This window comes from Tauraco erythrolophus, chromosome 14, assembly GCF_009769465.1.
Source record: "Tauraco erythrolophus isolate bTauEry1 chromosome 14, bTauEry1.pri, whole genome shotgun sequence".
NCBI classification, from domain to species: Eukaryota; Metazoa; Chordata; class Aves; order Musophagiformes; family Musophagidae; genus Tauraco; species Tauraco erythrolophus.
The window spans coordinates 4,299,589-4,321,553 of NC_141478.1; the positions used below are offsets into that span (position 1 = coordinate 4,299,589).

At 38.0% G+C, this 21,965-nt stretch overlaps 1 protein-coding gene across 4 annotated transcripts in view; it reads right to left on the reverse strand.

The window, feature by feature from the left end:
* Nucleotides 1–21,965, reverse strand: part of MEF2A (myocyte enhancer factor 2A) — a 95,209-nt gene that overhangs the window by 5,016 nt on the left and 68,228 nt on the right. For 3 of the 4 annotated variants that reach the window (XM_086620417.1, XM_086620415.1, XM_086620416.1), the window contains exons 5-8: nt 20,605–20,824; nt 20,357–20,416; nt 9,994–10,184; nt 4,549–4,675 (exon numbers count right to left, since the gene is read on the reverse strand). In XM_086620417.1, coding sequence (XP_086476543.1) covers nt 4,549–4,675; nt 9,994–10,184; nt 20,357–20,416; nt 20,605–20,824 — 598 coding nt within the window. Of the gene's footprint in view, nt 1–4,548; nt 4,676–8,326; nt 8,351–9,993; nt 10,185–20,356; nt 20,417–20,604; nt 20,825–21,965 lie in introns of all 4 variants that reach the window. The other variant, XM_086620414.1, reaches the window with a different exon arrangement.

Below are 21,965 nucleotides of genomic sequence, written 5' to 3' on the forward strand. Positions count from 1 at the left end.
CATTTTTGAAGATTTTTGTCTGCATGGCAATTTCAAAATGAAACAAGAAGGGAATAATTCATACAAGTCACTAGGAAGGAATGATTTCTTGCACCGGGTTTGCTGAAGGCATCTTGGCTGTGGTTTGGTTCCCGGGCGGGAGGCAGCAGTTGGTCGGCCAGAGGCACACGCCGTGGCTGGCTCACGTCACGGAGCAGTTCACGGCCCTACAACCTCCATCTAAAACCACCCCCTGGAACAGCGCTGGCTGCTCCTGCGCTGGCTGCCAGGGCAGGCACAGGGATGCTTGAGCCGCGGTCGGGGTGGGAGGCAGTGGGTGGCGATGGACACCCAAGGGATGTGTGACCGAAGTCACTCTGGCCGGGAGCCTTAGCGACCCCTCTGTGCTCCACTGGCTCAGTCCTACTGGAAGGCATCTCCCTCTCCCCACAACAGTTCCGCTCGTTACTTTATGCCTGATTATACTGTCATCTCTGTATCAAATAAACAAAAGAAACCTCTTCATTTAGACAAAAAAAATTACAGTTATTTAGAAACACAATTTAAATGGATAACAGAAAATACAATATATTCCTGATCAACAGTCAGTGACTGGCTGCTAAGGCGCAGACAGTTCTCACGCCATTCACACAGAGGAAGTGATTTTCACTTGATCATTATCACTCATGCTTTTCTCTCAGGTTTTAAAACAAAGCTGCAAACCTTCCTCTGCTTTTAATTATTTTGTAATACAGCTTCCTTAAAATCATTTCTAGTCTCCGGAGAACGCCACAAAATGCTAGCAGCCAAACTTATGCTGCAGCAAGTTAACCAAAAATTCTGCTTAAGTGAGGGTGGCATTTGTTTTTTTGGTTTGCTTGGGGTGGGTTTTTTCGGATTGTTTTGGGGTTTTGGGGTGGTTCTGTTTGGTTGGGGTTTTGTTTGTTTGCTTTAGTACCATCCTAAAATGACACCACCATTATGATTTCTCCCTCTGGAGATAGCTTCCTTGAACAATTTCCCCACTCCCATCCACCACCTTCTTTGCTGTGGACAACGTTTAGGTTTCCCTTTGACTGACCTACCGAGGAAGGAGAGCCCCATGACAGCTTACTGTCCGTTCAGAGGTGCATGTGCACCCCTGCTAGAATCTTCCTGAAGACCTTGGGAACCCCAGCCGCACTCCGGCTGGGAATGCTCCTGAAGCTGCCTTTTTGTTTCATTTCTTCTCAGTTGGCATATTTGTTGGAACTCCAAAAAACCCTCACAAGTATTTCCTCACACATTCAGCAAGATTTTTCTCAAGCTGATCAATCCAAAGCCCTTTTGCAAAACTAAACTTTAGGGGGGAAAAAAAAAAAGTCCAACCCTCCAATGAGTAGGACATGGACCCAACCTGGCAAGCTGCAAGTGTAGTAAATGTAACCCTTGAGACGGATGCACTACTCTGCACCAGCGGGATTTCTGCGAGAGCAGACCTGAAGAAAATGTTTATACGATTCAGTTTCCATGTATTTTTTCTTTGCAATTATAGCTTTTATGATAATAGACAATTAACTTCTGCTACTTTAGAGAGAACTGGTCTGATGACAGGGGTTTGAGGAGATACTTTTCCAGAGGATACATATGCCGCTACACAATTAGTCGCATTATCATTTCCCTAAATAATCACCTATCTGCCAGCAGCAAAAGCAGGACACACATTTCTGTACAGAGCAGCTTGATGCAAGATGGAAAAATTGTTCAGGCTGCAGAGTGCCTTCTACGTGACACAAACCATCAGTGCCGTGACCCTAGCAAGAAGATACCTTTGAAGTTAGTGCCTTTGCCAAGTAACTGACCTAAAGCCAGTAATATAATTTATGGCTAGATATGCTCTGTCAAGTGTAAGTTACTATTTTACTGATCTCTGTGATTTTCGAATATTTTTTAAAATGCCTAGACTGTTTTAGAACAAGTAACTCAGTTCCTTCTGGCCATTCCTCCAACAGTCTGCAGAAAACCAAATTATATAGAATAGTATATTTGTGCCAAACTGATAACCAACATTTTAATTAAGGATCTGAGAGCTGAATCTATCCTTTCCAGCCCTGAAAAAAAACTATCAATCCAGAAAAACAGTTCAGGTATTTAAATTTTATCTTAGTCCTTGAACTGCAAAACTGAAATTGCTATGTAAGTGGTGACTACCCGGAGAACATCCAGATGACAATTTGGTTTCAACATCAAATTTCTTCTCGCAAATCCCCTGAAAGGCTCAAGCTAATAGAAGTAATTTTGAAGCATGTGAAAAGCACTAAAGGCTCAAAGCTTTTCACAAATTACTGCATTATCGAAGGAAATGGGCTGTTTTTTAAAATCACATCCCAGTGGTAACAGCACTTGTCCACTGCGCAGGTCACCAGTTGCAGTTGTCTCTGCTGCTTCCTGAGATTCAGACTGCAGCCCCTCTTGTCCAAAATCCTTGTTTAGCCATCAGCTTATAGGTTATTCTGGATGAGGGATGCACACAACACTGCTTCCCAAAACAACGTCGGGAATGCGATCGGGTTTGTTGGGTGACGGGTAAAACTCACTGTGGGTCTCCTGAGCAGGGACCAGAACTACTCCTTTACTTCAGACGGCCATTAAATGCAATATATAATCCATCTTTGCAGAAATACCAAACCAAGGTCTGTATGCTCAGCAAATTCATACTGCCAGTCACCACGCTCAGTTCTTCACTCTGCTCATTATACTGGTATTGCAACCCCATCTTCTTCCTTCCTTTCTTTGAACTTTACCCCCCCTCAGGGCAGCGATTATTTGCATGAATGTTCAACGATTTCGGTGGGTGCTACCCAAGTACAAACATTTGCTGTTGCTGATGACTCAACAGTCCCTCCCTAAACGCAAACCTTGGGCACACCAGAAACTGCTGGGGGCAGGGCCTTGGGGCAAACCAATGTAGAAGGTGCCTGAAGGGTGGTAGATGTCAGTTCATGGGCACATTAATACGGAAAGAGAAATTCAGAAAGATGTAGGGTGTCTGGCTGGAAGATGGCTACAAGTCTAAACTAAAAACTGTAGCGCAGACTTTCAAAGCTAAAAAAAGTGAAGAAAATGTAAAAAATCCCATCTTTTTTGGGGGGAAATTTATTATGAACGGATGGCTACTCTATCTAGGCCATCTTCCAACATTATAGACTCTATGGTGCCTCTCCTTGCAGAAAATGAAGATAATTACAAAACCTCTATATCACTCAGGTTCAGGCCATTTTCTGCAAACCTTAAAGGTTTTTATTAATTTGTCCTGACCTTTGCACAAGATTAAGAACATTAGGTCCAGGGAAGAGATGCTACTGGAAATCTCTACTGGAGATGTGGATCTCTCAAGATTCATAGAAAGAAGAGAAGAACATCCTCAGGCTCTTCTGTTGAGCCAGAGAGCCAGTGTTGAGCACCTACAAATAGAAACTCTCAAGCGTAGCTCAGTTCTTAAGATCTATCATTGCAAAAGAGAAGAAAATTTCTTTAATTTCTTTAAAAAAAAAAAAATCTGAGAGCCTAATAAATAAGACTTAAATATTAGCACTGCCAACACAGTGGCATCCCATTCCAAAATTCCTGGTTTAACAAATTACCGCACGTACATTTGAACGTCGTAACTTCACCGAAAAAGAATGGTAAACCGTGGAATTATTTTCAGTTTTGGTTTTAACCAATAGCTATTCCAACTCTGACTGACACAACATGTATTGACGCTTATCTGCAATGTTTCTCTGCAGGTGCATTTTAAAATTTAACTATGCATCACAGAGCAACAGTAATCAATCTGACACCATCAAGGCTGCAGCCTTTCCAGGAAATGATTACAAAAATTCCTTCACTGATTACATACGGGGTCTGTACCAAACAGAGAAGCTTGAGATTGTAGTCAAAATTCACTCTATTGGTATGGAAACAACATAACAGGCACTACATCACCAGCTACCTTCCAAACTGGCAAACCAGTTATCACTTGTATTATCAAATTCCTTACATCACACCCATTTTGAATAAAAAATGGTTTTAAGGTCCTTCAGATCATAGAGACTCACAGCGGGGAAATGGTGATGCCTTCCTGTGGGTCCCCACCTCCCTTCTTGACAGGACTACTGGCGAGGAGAAGGAGAAGGCCCATCTGGGTATTGTACATCTGGGCTGTTTTATGAACTGAAAGCCCCTGTAGAACCAATTCCCTCCTGCTGCTGGAGCCAGCAGAGCAGAACAAGGGAGACAGTATGCTCTGAAGTGGCAACTACTGCTTCCATGTGAGGACAGCTTCAACAATACTGCTGTAAGCAATGCATTTTATTGTATCTCCGTATTCAGCTGCATGCAACCTGACTGACTGAAAGCTTCTTCCTGATGTAAGTCCCAACATTTACACGTTTTACAAGCTAAAGGCTCATTTCTGATGAATAAGAGCCTTCATTTGAACCAAAATATAAAGTGAAGTGTCACAGAAACGCAAATACTCTGGGCTTATGAATCACAAAAGCCTGGTACATCTGACAAGTCAAGCCACTTAGCAAAAACAATGCTTACCAGTGTTGTAGGCAGTAGGCATGGCCGAATACACCAGTCCCTGCGGAGGCAAGCTTGGAGTTGTCACAGACACCACAGGGGTAGCAAGAGGCTGTGTAGACTGAGAACTACTTATCCTTTGGGTATTCTAGAAACGATTAAAAGCAACAACGTGCCTTGTGATATCAGTTAGAACAATGGAAAATCAAGTGCTGATATAAAAATAGCATTCAACTAAAATGTGTTTCTTTGCTTTATTTTTTAGTTACGAATGTATCCTTTTTGTCAGGATTGATTTTCTAAACAAGCCAAAACATTTGAAGACAACTAAAATGATCTTGGCAAACTGAAATGAAAAATTAATTAAGACTCACTGGTTGGCTTCCCATGCATGCAGATTTCAATAGTGTTAGAGTTGTAAGACACAAAAATAAGCACAGTTCCTTAGGGATACACAGAACAATTCTCAGAAGTTCTTAAGTGATTTAAGAGCTTTTAGTCTTTTTTTTTAAGGGGGTTTTAGTGCAGATGGCGAGGTGCAGTTCCACCAGAAAAAGAGTATCCCACTTCCCAATTGTTTATCCAACTTTCGAAATTTTAGCTGCCAGTTTTGACACTGTGCTGACTACACCTGTCCTGAAAAGAACACAGAGATCTTCTAAATTTGTGTTGATAAGACCTCGGTGATAAAATAATCTTGCTGTTCCCATGGTTCCTGAGAAACTGAGAGTACTTGTTAGAATGCAGATATGTTTCAAAGCAAATGACATTTGAGTTCACACAGAGCAACTGTGCTTTTTGACAGGAAAAATAGCTAAACTAGATGTCTCGGATTATCTAACTGTAGGCACGATGTGGCTTTTTAATAAGTCTTTCTTTCTCACATATTGGAATGAACATCTGCAGCAAACATATCACTCAAATTAAGCTCTTCGACCAAATTTGCTGTTTAGAAAACCTTGGATTAAACGCTGTAGTGAACACCACCAGACAGCAAAGCTGCTCTGTCACAGAACGTTCTACTCTTCAGGGAGGCAACTTTAAATCCTTCTTCAAAATACGTATTTCAACACCATTTAGCCCTGTCAGATACTGCCAAGAACAGGCAATGTTACATTTTTTAATTTTTAAACAACAGATACTTAGTTTGACTTACGGAAGTCTTAGAAATGCTAGAAGCAGGAGCAGTCTCTACACCCTGTATTCCTACATTCTTACAAAACCATTCCTGATTAAGGGAGCTGGATTTCAAAACGCTGAATGTGTGTTTTAAAAGCAAGCCTCCCTCCAGCTGTGAAAAATACATTTGCTACAGAAGTAGCAGTTTTTCATCACTTTGGTACAGAGTTCCATTTCTGAGCTTTAAAAGATTGAAGCTACTACTACTTTTTCCTTATTTTGGACAGGTATAGAAGTATTTCGGTATCTGCAGCACTTAATTTTTTTCTCCAGTCTGATCTTGAGAGAGTGAGCAGTATTAAAAATACATGATTCCCTTTATAATAATGGAATGAGCAGGTACAGAAACATGGCTCTGCTCAATCCTAAACTCAAATTTGTGAAGACGAATTGAGGGCTATCAATCCTTGGCTTGTATCTTCCCAGTTTAAAGAAAAAAGTATACCACAGCTCCCATATTAAAATTAGACATAATTTTCCACTCGCTACAAGCTTCTGACCTCTGTTTCTCATCCCACCTTTGAGCCTCGTAAGGATTTGGAGGCTCTCCTGCATTTGCTCAGCAGATGCACCCACTCCGCTTCAGAGCTCCCAGACAGAAAAGTCTGAAGTCGCAGAGAAAGTCCCACTGATTTTCCATGTAATTTATCCCTTTAAATCACTTACGTACTTCTGAAAATCTTCACGAGACCAAGTTTATCTGGCATAAAGATATGTTATTAGAGCAGATTCTCGTGCCTGTCAGGAATTGACCTTTTTCCAAAGCTTTCTTGGATGGCAGCCTATAAAGTTGACATTACTGTATAATGGAAAAGTTAGAGGAGTATACTGGGAAACAATCCAGATCAAAGGATTTCCCCATGGGAATTTTTTTTTTTTTTGAGTGGCTAATAAAGGTAGTTTTCTGAGGTAATTTATTTCTCAATATAATTCCTGAACACCATACAAAGACACTAAGAAGTATTTAGATGCGTCTAAAATTTGTTGTACTTGGAGATTCAGCCAAAGACTCATGACAACTTTCAGGAATTTTTAAATTTTTTTTTAAACTGGTACAAATGATAGTTTTTTATTTACAGGAAGAATTCAATATCTGTACCCCATGCTATGCTACTGTTCTTATCTGGTTTTCACAGTCAGTGCTCAGTTCCAACCACCCAGAACGAGTGTTCCCGGACATGATCTGGAACTGCTTTCTAGCACCGGAATTAGCATCAGCAATTAGCGTAATGAGATGTAACACTGCAACGGTATTTCATATTTCTTTACCATGCTTGAGGAAGACACCACTGTGTTTTCTTGGAGTGAACTTTCTTCCCCTAAGAGATGAGCCCAGTTCTGGAAGCCACTAGAGGGCCCACACTCCTCACAAGATCCACAAACCAAGTCACACTACCTCACGCTTCCAAGAGCACAGCGATTTTTAGCAGGTAGGAATACCTTCATTTAAGGGCTTTTGCATTGATTCCAATCGTAATGCTATTTTGATTAATTTTTTTTTACATTGAATTAGAGCTTTATTTCTTGCACTGGAAACCGGACGCTTCTCTACAAAGGTGAGAACATGCACCATTCCTGTTTTCAACTGCTCAGTTAGCCAGTCATTCCAATAAACCTTAAAAATTTCAATATTGACTTTCAAAAATCATTTCCCCTTCCTTACTTTAGTACCTCTATTGCTCATGTTTAAGGTAAAAATCAACCAGCAGCATGCATTCATCAAGAAATACATCTAAATCACTACATTTTCCATGCTTTCATGCAATTAGAGCCTCATCCCAGCAACAGGTCCATGTTCAAAAACAAATCAAGGTACGTAACAGGCAGACTTCTTTGTGCATCTTTACAATCGCACTCTGATGCAGCATCTTCTGCATGGTTTGTGCTACAGCAGCAAAACAATTTGCAAATTGCTCTAAAAATAAGTTACAAATTATTTTAGCCTTACGTTATATTCCAGACAGAATGCCAAACGTTAAAACCTTTTGGAATAAATAGAAAAAACACAAATCCCAAGAGTTTCCTTTCAAAAGCAGAGTATCTTTCCACTGGAAAAAGGTAGAATTATTCATCTGCAATTCTCTATTCCTTTTGGTAAACAGGGAACACCCCTGTGGTTTGATAATCTCAGGCAGGATGAAATAATTCTGAACTCCAAAAAGGTGACCTCACCAGCAATGATGTCATCTCCTTGAAAATAAGAGAAGTAATACTGAGCTTGTGTTACAAACTGAAGAACTTCATGGATGAAGCCACCTTCTATAAATATTCCAATAATTTAGGGGATGATAAGTGGTTATTTGTATTTTACATAAAAGACAGTAAATATCCTATACACATGGACAGTTACTCTGTAAGGCTCTTTTCCAATGTTCCCTCCAAGAAAAACAAATATTTTCAGGAAAAAAAAAAATAGAAGTTTACAAATGGAAAGTGGTAGACTTTGGACGCATTTTCAACTTGGATTGGTCAGGTTTTTAGTTTGATAAAACGAATGTATTTTTGTCTGCTACTAAGGGAACACTGGAATTATATGTAATGAAACTACAGTTAGAAGAACTGTAGTAAAAGACATTTTCAGCATCTTGCTCTCTCTCATCAAACAGTAGCCCAAACTCACCAACTCCAATTCATCCTCCTCCGACTGTACTCGGCAAACAAGAAGGATAACACAGTTACTAAAAATAGCATTGCTTTCAAAAATGAAAGAAAAAGTCACGTTTGTGCTTCAGGGTTTTTATTTATTTTAATTAATAATGTTAATTTGCCACCTGAATTCTGTAAATAACACTACTAGGAAGTATAATACCTTATGTAATTTGGGTCAATTAAAAAATACTGTACTGAAAGAATACGTGCAGAAAGAGCTTAGTGAAAACAAGGACACAGCTACACACTGACAACACCTGTAGATGTGCAGTACAGCAGTTTCTGACTGGACTGATCCAATAAACATCCAGCTCAGAAACACTATTTTTGACATACAACCACGCCAGCATCTCTACTCTGAAATCTCTCTCCAATTTCCTCAAAAAGACAGATAAAACCTAAATTGAATATTATGTTGTTCTTAACACAACAGTGAATAAGTACTGTACACTACTAATATCAGAACCCCTGCATTAATAACATCATCATCTTGTATTGTTTGTAATTAATTTAAAAGTGCAATTTTCACTTTAATAATCAGCCAATGTATTTCCTATGTCTTCTACTCTTCGGTATTCCTAGAAAATCCTAAAACTTCAGGAATCATTACTCTGAGGATAATTAGAGCTTTTGTTACTTGGATTAATTTTGCATTATTCATCAGGAATACCAGTAACAAACGTAAGCACCTATGGTATCTTAAAAACAGGTAAGAATTATACAGACAGTACTTGTATTCTTTGTATCCTGCTCATCTTGGTTATGGTTCATTCTTCCTTCCATACACAGGAAACAGAAAATGTACACATATAGATGTTTAAAATTTCTATGTGACAGTGAAAGACTAAGACCAAAGGATCTGGCCAACCAAATTAAAGGAAAAATGGAGTAACTCTTCCTGAAAGACCTGTTCTGGTCTCAATGCTGTGGTTGCCTCACGCCTGACATGAAACTTGTGTGCTATTCCAAATCTAGGCTGAACAAACACTACCACCAACATGCCAAACTGCACAGTAGTACTGAAAAGTACACAAATAGGGACTGAGAGTGATCCTCATTACTCTTTTATGTCTTCAGTGAAGACATGACATCCGCTGTAGGACACACAAGGTTGCATTCTAGCACACCACATCAAACAAGCATTTCTCTCAGACCATCATTACCACTGAAGCTACATTTCACATCCCACAACCATTATGACCCAGGAAAAACAGGTACCGAGCGTGCTTTAGGGCACGTTAATACAGTTCCCATCACCAATGAGATCAGCCCTTTCTCCACAGAATAATGTATAACCCTTTTTAAAACCCACATCCTCCAAATTGACAAAGTTCTCGGTACCAAGTCAGTGAGATGTCAAAACAACAAAATCCCAATCTATGTCTTTAGGATTGCACTCTAACCACGTTTAGGTGAGACTGCTATCTTACACTTAAAAAAAAGTAAAATTCCTTACAAATTTATCTTCTCCCAAGGTAATAACTTGTAACTTAGATTTTCATGAGTAAAATTTCAGAATACAAACACCTTTCTACTACTGTAACTTATAGTAAGCAGATGAGAGAGTTTCTCCCTGTGCATGTGGACAGAATACTTCATTTTTACAAAGCCAGTTACAGAACAAATGTTTTAACTTACCAATGGTGGCATCATACCCTTGCTGGAGGGTGGGATGACAACACGGAGGTCTGGTTTGCGGTTGTTCATTCCAAGATTACCTCCTCCAGGTGGAGGTGGAGACTTTGTAGGCATGACTTTGCCCAAGCCATTCCCACCACCAGTAGTTCCAAGTAGACTTGGTGAAGCTCGAGAATTCACAAACCCATTTCCTGAAAGAAGAAAAATAAATATACTGTAAGACTGAAGAGAAGCAGCAACACAAAATTTTGGCACACGTGTAAAATTATGGAATATTTCTTTTGTAAAACTTTCAATACAAACTGCTCACAAGAGGCGCAGCATTGAATAATCGAACCAACAAAACCCACTTTCACCAGAAGATCAATATGTAAAAGTAATGTCACCTCAAGGGCACACTGTGGCAGCTTAACGCTGAGAAGAGCATATTGTCAAAGAACTACTTCTAATAGCATCTGTTGTGGGTTGGGGTTTTTTTTTGCCCTTTGACGTTCCTCCAGGCTGAGCTTACAAGAAAGTGTGTGCTTTTGCACAATGCCACTTCATCCCCACCCCAACAGAACAGGAACTATGCTGAACTGTTGCCTGCATGAATAAAAATCAGATTTTAAGTCTCTATTTCCAAAATATATTATTGAAATATCTTCAAGACCTGCAGGATTCCAGTATCTGTTCTCAAATAAAATTAATTTCAGTCTCAAAAATACATACTGTCTGATTATATTTAGCAACAATGAGGGGAACAAATCTTTCCCCTTCAAATTCATTCCAAGCTCTGGACACAGATATACATGTCATTTATGCCCATCGATTTATTTTACACAGGTCTTTCTCTACCCTACTCCTGATACTCATTCTAAGTAGAATTAGACAAGCTAAAATCTACAGGTTCTGGCTTCAGCACTGAAATCTCCAGAAGCTGAATACACTCAAGATACAGGTGTTCACTTACACTGAAAACAGATCAGAAAAAAGTAACCAGACAGTAAACAGTTAAGTGACTAGTACTCTACTTTGCTGTACCGACAAAAGCACCAATCCTGTTAACCAAAATATATTTCTCAGGAAAAAAATTAAAGCCACATTCCAATGACTTTATCATATTTATAGCAGTGATTCCCAAAATACACACATGTTATTCAGCTGCAAATGAAAAAAAAAAGTTGTTAAGTGAGGGGAATTTTGCAACAGGGCACCCTATAGTTCACACTACAGAACTTGTGTGTGTGTGTGTGTATAAATAAATACAATTCATAGTAAGATAATGTTTATACTAACACTGCAGCTCTGAAAGCCGCCTTTATAGTCACATTTCAGGGAAAAATCCATTACACAAAGTTCACTGTGTGGGAAATTCTCTTCTAATAGCCTGTAGCGCCATCCTGGCATGAATTTTGTATTATTATTCTAATTTGAATGGGCCCTTATGCCCAATCCAATTTTATGACATTAAGTACATATTAATCTAAAAGCAATTAAAACAAGAAAGTTGTCAGTGTCACATGCTACCTTTCTTAGCAACGTTTTTAATGCCTTTAAAAGCTCAGAATGAAGAACAATGACGTGTATCAGCAAAAGCACAACACCTCACGAAGGTGACCGCTACTGATAAGACAGGCAGCATTCGTGGAGAACCTAGGTGTGAATTCACCAGGATGCTAATAAGGGAAAGGGAGCCTCCTCCATTACTACTGATCCTCGTCACGTGGTGGAGGAACTGTCGAATGCAGTCCTCATCTTTTCCCTCCCCATCATAAACGGAAGCCTACACACTGTTTTATCAACGTAGAAATGATACGCAAAGATTAATGCAAGAATTCTAACAAAACCCTTGTGCTGACCTGAAGACACTCTACTGAGTTTTATAAAGGCCTTCTGGAAACAAAGTTATTGCTAAATATTTTTAAAGAAAAGAAATTCTAAGCAGGTAGAACTTACTCATCTGGAATTTGCCACCATTGTATTCTTGTTCACATATGGATGAGCAGTAAATTCACAACTTTAAAGGCTAGACTGCAAAGTCTGGATTTACTTTCTTTGTGGATATTCTACTGTGCCAAAAGTCTGACCATACATGGATGATCTGATATGTCCCTTGAGTTTTTCAGGGCTAACTGAGCAAGGAGGAGTTATTCTAATTTAGTATTTTCCTGAAGCGTTTGTAGGGGAGGTATGGGAATACGTTTTCCGAGAATTCTACCATTTAACTTAGAAGTTATGAGGGAAAGAAGGAACACAGCAGAAAGAAGAAAGCTTTTTATGTCAGCATTCTTCCTTCTGTACTAAAAGCCACAGCAAAAACCCATTTCATGATTAAAGCATCTACATTCCTCGGCAGAAAACAGCAGAATTTATTTGGATGCTTCTATGTTAGTGATAAAATTTAGTTAAAGTGGCTGGAAAGTTTAGCTGGAGCTGAGAATACCAGAGCTAAATATACTCTTCACTGCTAGGAGAAAACTAGCCACAGCTAGGTCACGCAGAAAAAATAACCAACCAAAAAAAGAGAAATTAAGTTCTGTGCTACCCCTAAGGTTCCTGAGACAGAGACAGTTTTTGTAGAACCATAGTTTTGTTAAGTACAGTTATGCATCAATATCTAGCCATTATAAATCAGTGTAAACACAAAACAAATAAATCTTGTGCAATGAACAGAGTAAAAATTATGTGGATTTGGAAACAAGATGTGAGGGATGAAAAATTATTAGAAAATAGCATAACTTTCACCAAATTATATCTAAAAAACTGTTACAGTATCTTCCACTTTCATCAAAAATGCCAGAACATTTAAAGAACTTGCTGTTACAAAAAAGTGAAGTCTGGGCTTTAATCTAATAATAAATAGCATTTTATTAGTCACTAGGCTGTCAGTGTTACCTCTTACACCCAAAGCTGCAGTGCTCTCAGTCGAATTTAAAATTCAGAACAATAACACTTTGTATAAACAATGGGAGTTCTGTACAGCATTTCAGTCTATCCCATGGCACCATTTCCTGTCCTCTCTTTCCAAGTATTTCGGTAGCTCGTGTGTTAAATCTGGACAGTGTCTTTCTTCCACACCCAATACAGTCATTTCCTGCAGTCTTTATTGCAAGGCTCTGCCAACCCTTCAGAAACATTTCATGCTTTTAGTGGTGCTGTCAGAAACAACACACTCCTTGCCATTGCCTGCTCTGCACAGTATCATTCAGCAGCAGGGCAGAAGCAAAGATTTGTTTGGACAAAAGGCTGAGCATTTCTTAAAATGTGTGTTTAGAAAAAATAGATTAAGAACAGAAGAAACAAAAAATGACGTAAGCGTGCGATGCTCTGGGTATCAATCCAATAGCAGCCCTTTGTTATAAATAGCAAGGACTGAACATTCAGCAAGCACTGAAGTATCTATATTGATTATCTGAAGAATCATATGCTGGGGCTGCAGTAAGACTGTAGAATATTCATTTTTAATATGAAACTTAAAGCCTTTTTTCCTGTTAATAATCTAATAAGAAAAATCAAATTACAAGTTAAGAGTGAAAGGATAACTAAAAGCATGGTATTTCTTAGAGTAAGGTCAGGAGCCAGAAAAAGATAGTGATTAGAGGATGATGCAACTATATGGCAGTATGCCAAACTGAGGGTTTAACAACCCCATAAATTCTACTTACTATTTTGTATAACAGAAATTCTATCTACCCCACCCACTATAGATCTTCCCCAAAGACAATTACTTTAAAAACACTATGAAACTGAAAAACAGAAACAGACTATAAAACCCCATGTAAGTGACTACTGGTTTTACTTCCATTGCAAGGATTTTGTTTAACTCTAATTCTTCAAAACAAACTATGAAAGCATTTTCGAAACACTTCCTTGGAAAACAGACACCGATGCAAAGATAATCAGTTCTCAATTATATGAATCATTTTAAACAAGGATTACCATTATAATTTAATTAGATTTCATGATAACAAACATGGCCAATGTACATTAGCCAATCTCTTGTTTAGTCAGAAAAATGTTTAATTTTGAAATAACTTCTTTTCTGAAGCTAAATGTTAAAACCCACCCATTTTTACAACTGTATATTCTGCCTTCAGAAATGTAATACAGCTTAATCTCATTTATTGTCCTGCAGCCCAAGACATCGCATTCAATTACATGAGCCAGACTCATATTTCACTATATAAATCACATCAGCTGAAACCATGAACACACGTGGCTGGAAAGTACTCCATGTACTTATTACTACTCAAGGAATAAGTTATAGACATTGATGATATTAATCTTTTTTTTTTTGTGGCTCACCTTTGGAGAAAGTGAAGAGTTATACATGGTTTTAGAAAATAATTGTGAGCAAGCAGTTAAGCAATGTAAGATTAAGCAAAAATAATAACAGTAGTAAATAAATATTTATGCCTCAAACGACATCATACAACCTGAATGTCACATAATTAGAAGTAAATAGAAAATTGTGTTTGCAATAAGCCATTCATTCACTATGCATCTAGAAGACCACATAAAATTTATTTAGGACAAACATTTACATGCAAGACCTCAGGGTGGGGAAATATAGTGCTAGTAAATATAACAATAGCATTTCTATGTGCATTAGCTGCTCAATTTATTTACTTGTTGGTTTGTGGGGTTTTTTTTTAGTATGACAGTTTTAAGTGGAAATTAAAAAAAAAAAAACACAACACAAAAAATCTAGCATTTGCAGTTCATACCACTTTCAGCTTGCACAGAAATCACTGCTGATTCTACCATAATTTCAAAAAGCCTAAGTTCTCTGCTAGCTTTGGAAAGATTTTACTACATCATCTCAAGGAAGCTGAAATAAATGTATTTGCACTGATCTTTACGAATTGATACTTCAGATAATACAGTAATGTAAGATTTTGAAACATCTAATATCTAAGATTTATACTTCTAAGGCAGTACTTTCGATATTAAAATGCAACAAAAAGAAATACACATGATGAAGTGTCAAGGGAATGCTTACTCATGTTACAAAAGTAAAAAAAAACAACTCTCATTTCCCAGGTTGCTGGAAAATTTTTTTTGCCTAAAGCTACATAAAAGGAGAGACTATTTTCAAGGATATTTAGAATTTAAATGGGCCTTCTTCAAGACAAGGGTTATTATTCAGAATGCAGCAGCAAATCTAAAACAAAGGTATCCGGCTTTTGTATCTAAAAGTTATCCAGCATTGTGTGAAACCATAGCAGCAGCAACTGAACGTCTTTGAGGTCTGGTCAACTAAAGAGTTTACAGTTAATGAAATCAGAGTTCTACTTTCTGAATTTGTTGATTTCTATGTATCTATACAAAGCCAATGTAAAGAATGGTCAGGAATGGATGACAGAAGTGATATGTTTAGAACATCTGAGGACGCGTGTTGTGGTGGCCTGCGCAAGGTGACATTACGTAAGTGTTGAGACTTCACACAGATATAACTCAATGCTTTAATCCAGCTAGGAGATTAATAATTTGTTATATGTGTGGCAAATTCTAACCAGAATTGGTTTGTACCTCTTAGTAAAACAGAAATTATGGTAAAATGAACACACCTAACAATATATGAAATTTCAGTTAAAATCTAAGGGTAGTTTAGGAGCTGAACTGACTACATGTGGATGGGTGGTTTCCAAGGAGAGATTGCTACAATTAAAAAGAAAAAAAAATAAACAAAACCAACACAAACTCAGATGCTTTCTTCTACCAGCATATTTTTCATGCTGATTTCAGTCAGTCATTTCTTGTGAGCTGATCTCATCAGAGGATGATGGATGGATCAAACTCTTATGTGCTGACAACGTCTAGCAAAGGAAAAGGGTTCAGCTTGCACCCTGCAAACCAGCTAGTCTGCAGTCCACTTTCAGTACTCTTTTTCCTTGAGGAGAGCTTGGAAGCTGTCAGAGTGAGTAGGCTGCTCTCAGTGTTCTTCAGGGATCCTTCAACTTCTTCCTTAGAGAAGGGTGAAGCACTGACTGTTGTGTAATCTTAAAGATCAGAGGAAGGCAAAACTTTACAGCAACACTACTGACATTGTCCACTGCATTTAGCAGCAGTTGAACATACATTCTTAAGCCAAATCCCTTTCGACACAAGCTAGGAGCTCTGTGTAGTGAAAGACTGCATGGACACAGAGAGAAGGTAGAGCAGGTAAGAGATACCACCAGTAACGCATAACCTGAAGTAGGAATGTGCTCAAGGTTTACAGCTGCTTTCCTAAGGTGGTCACCTACAACAACAGTGCCAAGCTTTTTAGCTGATGCAGATGACAGACTGGTGAGTTTCAGAGTAGGGGTGGAGGGAGAAGCAAGTCTGTTTTCTTACGGAAGAGGCTGATAGCATCAGTGCAGTTTGAAGCAAAATTCCTGCTTCAGAGGAAGAGGTATGTTTTTCCAGACTTAGCTGGATACTGCTCCTTGGAGTCTCTCTCATTTAATAAACAAAACAACATGAACAGAAAGGTACATGCACAGAAAGCTGTTTTGTAATTCACGCTCTCTGATATTCTTTAGGAATTACAGCATATTAGCCACTTTACTCAGAGTTATGAAAGACCAAAAGCTGAAAGATTCTTTTATCCTCAGACATGTAGAGAAAAAGCTCTCCCAATCAGCCAAGCCCCCAAGACAAAGGGAACTATTTACAGGTGCAGCCTTTCACAGTTCTCTGTCTTGATCCCCTCCTGGCAATATAGGAGGCAGTTCACAGGTGCACGCAATCTGCCAACTCCACCTCTGCATAATCCTTCCTGAGGCCAGGATAAAAGATCACACATGATCTGGATTAGCTCTCATTAAGGATCCAATAGCTCACAAGACACAGTTTTTCAAGGAGAGATATTCTTCAGCTCTATTCCAAAGAAATGCAATATTCCTAATGTTACTTCCCATTCTCAGAACCTGAAGATTAGCGAGGGTGTTAGAGAAGATACAGCTCTAGAACTAAGAGGAGAAATGCAGTACTCAAGATGACTAGATCTTTCTGAGCCATTCTCCTGATGACAAAATTATAAGAGGAAAGATAACTTCCTAGAAGATTAACCTGTGTCCATAAACTGCATTATTGACCAGAAGGGCTACTGCACTGACAAAGAAACATAGAGACAGGTAATATTGTGCCCATGCAAGACCATAAAAAGTCTCCACTTCCAACAGCTCACTCAAAATCACCTAGGACTGGGAAGAACTTGGGGAGCTCATCTTAGTCCAAAGGTCTCCAAGTTTATGGTTTCCAAGCAGCCTTGGTAACTAAGGCAGCCCAGGTCCTTTGCATGGTTCCAGCTCAATGCCATAAGTGAAGGGTATGAAAGAAAAAGTAGAGATTTGGTAGCATTGGTCCTTCTTTTGAGCCTTTCTGATTCTCAGTCCTCAAGGATGGGACAACTTCACTGAAGTGCACTTCAGTGGCAACTTTTGGATGATTCGAGGTATAATACCTTATCTACTGGAACAGAGCAGAACTCATGACAAATTCCAAGGTGATGCATCCATTAAGTCCTTTCAGTTCCAAGTCAAAGGCACTCTCCCCCATATTTGAGTAGTCAGAGCAAGTGAGGCTATACTTTGCCTAATCAGAATCCACAGCATTTTGAAAGGAGTAATATAGACATGCAGCATGTGCTCAAGCCATGATGATGGTGCACATTCTGGTGACACGAGAATCCTGAAGCATATTAGACGCCCATCACAAACCGAGCAGGCTTTAACACTGACCATGGGCAACAGTATCATGAAAATTCTAGCTCCGAAACATTTGATCTAATTAACAGAAAAAATAAAATTAGCTCAAGAGCAAACATAATGTTTGCTGTTATAATGCCAGACATTTCTCCTCTCTCAAAACTGATACACCTGCCAAGAAAAAATTTTCAGCAAATGTTTTTTATGTGGTGGCTACAATTTCAAAAATATTAAAAAAATAAAAATGCTTTTTCAGAGTTATGACAGCCGCATGTGAAATAAGCTCTCAGTATTATAAAACTATCACAAAATTTTCTGTTCTAGACATGAAAAAAACACCTACCAATCTTTGCTACAGCACACAGATATTTTTACTCAGTTATTCTCCACAGAAAAACTGTTAAGTTGGCAGATTGACTGCTAAAGCAAATCATATCTATTCCAATCAAGTTACGCAGGACTCGTGAAGTAAAAACGAGCCATTTTATGCAACATCTTCGTTTGAACTGGGTCCCAACAATGCAACATTTACTTGCTTTTTACTCAGAGATAAAGGCGTGTAAGTATCTTTCAATGAAATCAGAAAATCTCAAATGCTCAAAACTTAGTAATGTTGAGTAAGACTTGGGTTTTTCCTTTGTCCATAAGAGAATATCTGGGAATATGGGTATGCCAGTACTCCATCTTTATCTTTGACATCTCTCCTATAAATTGAGAGCTGCAAAATTGACACATGATCTGTCACAACTATACCCATAGGAGAATTCTCCATTCCTGAGAAGTTTAACAGAAAAGACGGAAAGCTAACAGGAGAAAATACATGTTTTTAAAGTGAATTCTACAATAAATGTAGCAAGAAACTAAAACCATTGTCGACTGCAGACATAATTAACTTGATATACCCACCTGAACAGCAACTATCAAGCTCAAATTGGTAAGTCAGCAGATTTACTCTATTTGGTTATACATGGTTTCTTCATTTGGGTTGCAATTGAGAAGGTTACTGTGCACCTGACAGTATTTAAAAGAAGCCACACCATATCCCAGTAGAAAGTGGAGCTCTGACAACTTAGGGTACTCTGTGGCTTAGTGTTCTGGTGTTAACTAGGTATTTGAGTTTTGCTAGAAGTACTTATAGATGTTCCACTGCCCTTGTACAGCCACAACTCTTGTATGAAAAAAATCTTTCTGTAAATGAGTGGGTATATGTGTAACATTTTGGGTGCAATGTTCTGGAAAGTAAGAGATAAGCAATGCATTTTGACTTTTCACATAAACTATTAATAAATGCAAGCAGGAAAACATTTGACTGCATTAAATATGTTCACCAAGCTGCTGTAACTGGGTATTTCTGCAGTTTAATATTCTATAGCAAGTGCTGTAAACAACTGCTTTATTTGCTTATTGAAAGAAGGAGTCTTAAATCTGAACCTGCTGTTACTAAAGCCTGATTTTGGAAAAGAGGCCTGAAGCAGCTTGATAATAAACTTATTTAGTTTGACTTGAGAAATACTATGGAAATCAACATCTGACCTCCAGAGTTTCTAAAAATAGTAACTTTTTTCAACTGAGGAAGTTTCCTCCATTTAAAATCTTGCTTACCCGATGGAAACCACACTTTAATATTTCATATCTTTGCTGCACATAGCCAAAGAATGGATAAAGAGTGGAAAGTCAATCCTGTGCTTTCAGCCTTGTAGTTGCAGCATTTTTTATTCATAAACTCAATTGCCTTTTATCTTCGAAGATCTTTTTCCCAATTGCCACACTAAGTAGCCAGTGGGCAAATACTGAAAGGTCAACAGTTGCTATGAACACATACCGAGGAGGGTTATGTGTATTTCCAAAATTGACCTTCAGTTATGAAGGCATCTCAAGGAACAGAAGGAACATGAAGGAAGTGGATGAATTGTCATTTAATTTGTCTTTCTGTGGCACGATAAATTTCAATGGCTGTCTGCCCTCTATCAGAGTACTAAATTTTGTTTAGGGGAGACAAAATATTATTTAAATGAAGAAGTGCTATCATATCTTTTTACTGAAGACCAAAAAATACTGTGAATTTCATTTTTGGCAAGATCCCTAACTTGTTTTTGAAAGAAATTCTGATGATCTTCCAAAATTAAGACAGAACCTAGCTATCAGCTTCCAAGATTTACTGCTTTCTTTGTATGACTGCTAGAAAATAATTAGCAAGATACACATGGCAATACAAACAATACAGTCTGTATTTGCTACATTTTGATTGGCACCACAACCAGTATCAAATCTCCAGGTCTTGTGAATACTAAAGTTGAGAACACAGCTGAGTTGTCTTTAGTGTAATAGTTTAGTAAGCACAGTGAATTTCATACAAAGAAAGAAATTTGGCAAACATAAGATTCCCTTCAGAGCGTTGTAATTACACCTGTAAAGAAACACAAAAGCAAGAGCAGCATGCTACTGCTGAAAACCACTAAAATAAAAAAATGCAAATATTACAGAAGTGGAAAGGGCACGGCAGTAAAAAGTTAAACACTTGATATGAATTATAAAACTTGACAATCGCAAGGCAACTAAGAAAATTATGACCTTTTTTATTCCACAACCACTTCTTCAAAAGAGTCAAAATAAAAAATTGCTTTTAAATAACTGTGACACTAAAAACACAACACTATTTTTCAACAAAGGCATGATACCACACTTACCAACTGGACTGGTACCAGCTCCATTTGGCACTGTGAGGTCAGTTGTCCCCAGCATTCCACCTAATAAAAACAGGCCAGAGCATTAAACTAACTTGCTGCCATTACAGTATCATTTTGTACTTAAAAAAAAAAGGAACTGATACGGTTAAGGACTTGTTACTTGGGTTTTTTGTTTGTGGGTATTTTTAATTAAAAAATTAAAATATAAGAGAGTATAGAAGGAAAGCACAACAGTACTGAAATCTCACCTGCGTTGCCAGTACTCGGTGGTCTCTGAGGGGCCCCAGGTGACACGTTCCGATGCAGGGTGGTCTGAGGTGGGGAGAGCATGGTCGTGTCCGTTAACGATGAACTGGCTGCCAGTGATGGGGATACGAGGGAACTTCCTGGGTTACTGTAGGTTAAAGTGTTGGGATTGGACACTGGAACCGTAACCGACATCGAGAAGTTCTGAGCAGGCAAGCCAGGCTGGAAGAAAGACGACATGGAACACACACAAGACAACAACATTAGCGTTAATTATGTCTGCAGAAATAGCACATTATAAAACCACAAATTAAAGTTTGCCAAGAGTTACTCAAATTAAAAAAAAAAGTTAATTATGTTAGTTTTTAAACTCTATTAAGCATACAATTTTAAAACATCCATTTGTTGCAGGGTATGGTGTTAAACTCTCATACATCATATAAATACAGTTCCAAAAGAATTACTCAAACTTTTAAAACACTGTAAGTTTAAATACAAAAAAATTGAAGATATTCATACAAATTCACAAGCTCTGAAATAAAACACATTTATCAGTTAATTTGGATTATTACAAAGCAATGACAAGCTAAACATGTCTACAAATCAATGAACTGTTGCACCTTCAAAATGTAAGCATAAACATGCACATTATAAACAGTCAGTTATTGCACAAAAAATAATAAGTTAGTAATAACATTTTCTATTCATAAACCTTGCCAAAATATTGCTACTACTCTCTAAAACTTTTTTTAACAGACTAAAAAAAAAAATCCACCAAGTTCAGTAACTTGAAGGTAAACATTTCAGTGGGCATTATTCTGACCTGTGTTCCACAAAACCCCACTCAAATAACCACGCCATCTTTCTTTTTAGCAAATCTAATTTTTTAAAATTCTCATTTTTACAGCATTATTTAACAGGCAAATTTTTCTGAAGTATATATGTTTGTTATTCAACAACTATTTGAATCAAAAGCTTAGATGCCTGCCCATCTATGGTACTCATTTGGTTATGACTAACTTCTTTGGCCTTTGTCTCATTCCTATCCTTTGACAGTGATGAGTTTATGAAACAAAAGGGACTATTTTCTTTCGTAACTCTCATAATGACTGGAAACAAAACCATGACAGGTACAATTTAAGGGTAAAAATGTGGTAGTATTTATTGACAGACTAGAGAGATTATAATAGTTTTGATTTAGCAGTCAAAGGCAGATGACAAACACTCATGACCTAGCAAGTACACTTAAAAAGATGCACTTTCGTCATATGCAGCTGCAAATTTACTTCGAATGAGACTTTTGTAGGACAATTTTGATAATATTAGAAATACAACAATAACTACACTAATTAAAAGAGCGTAA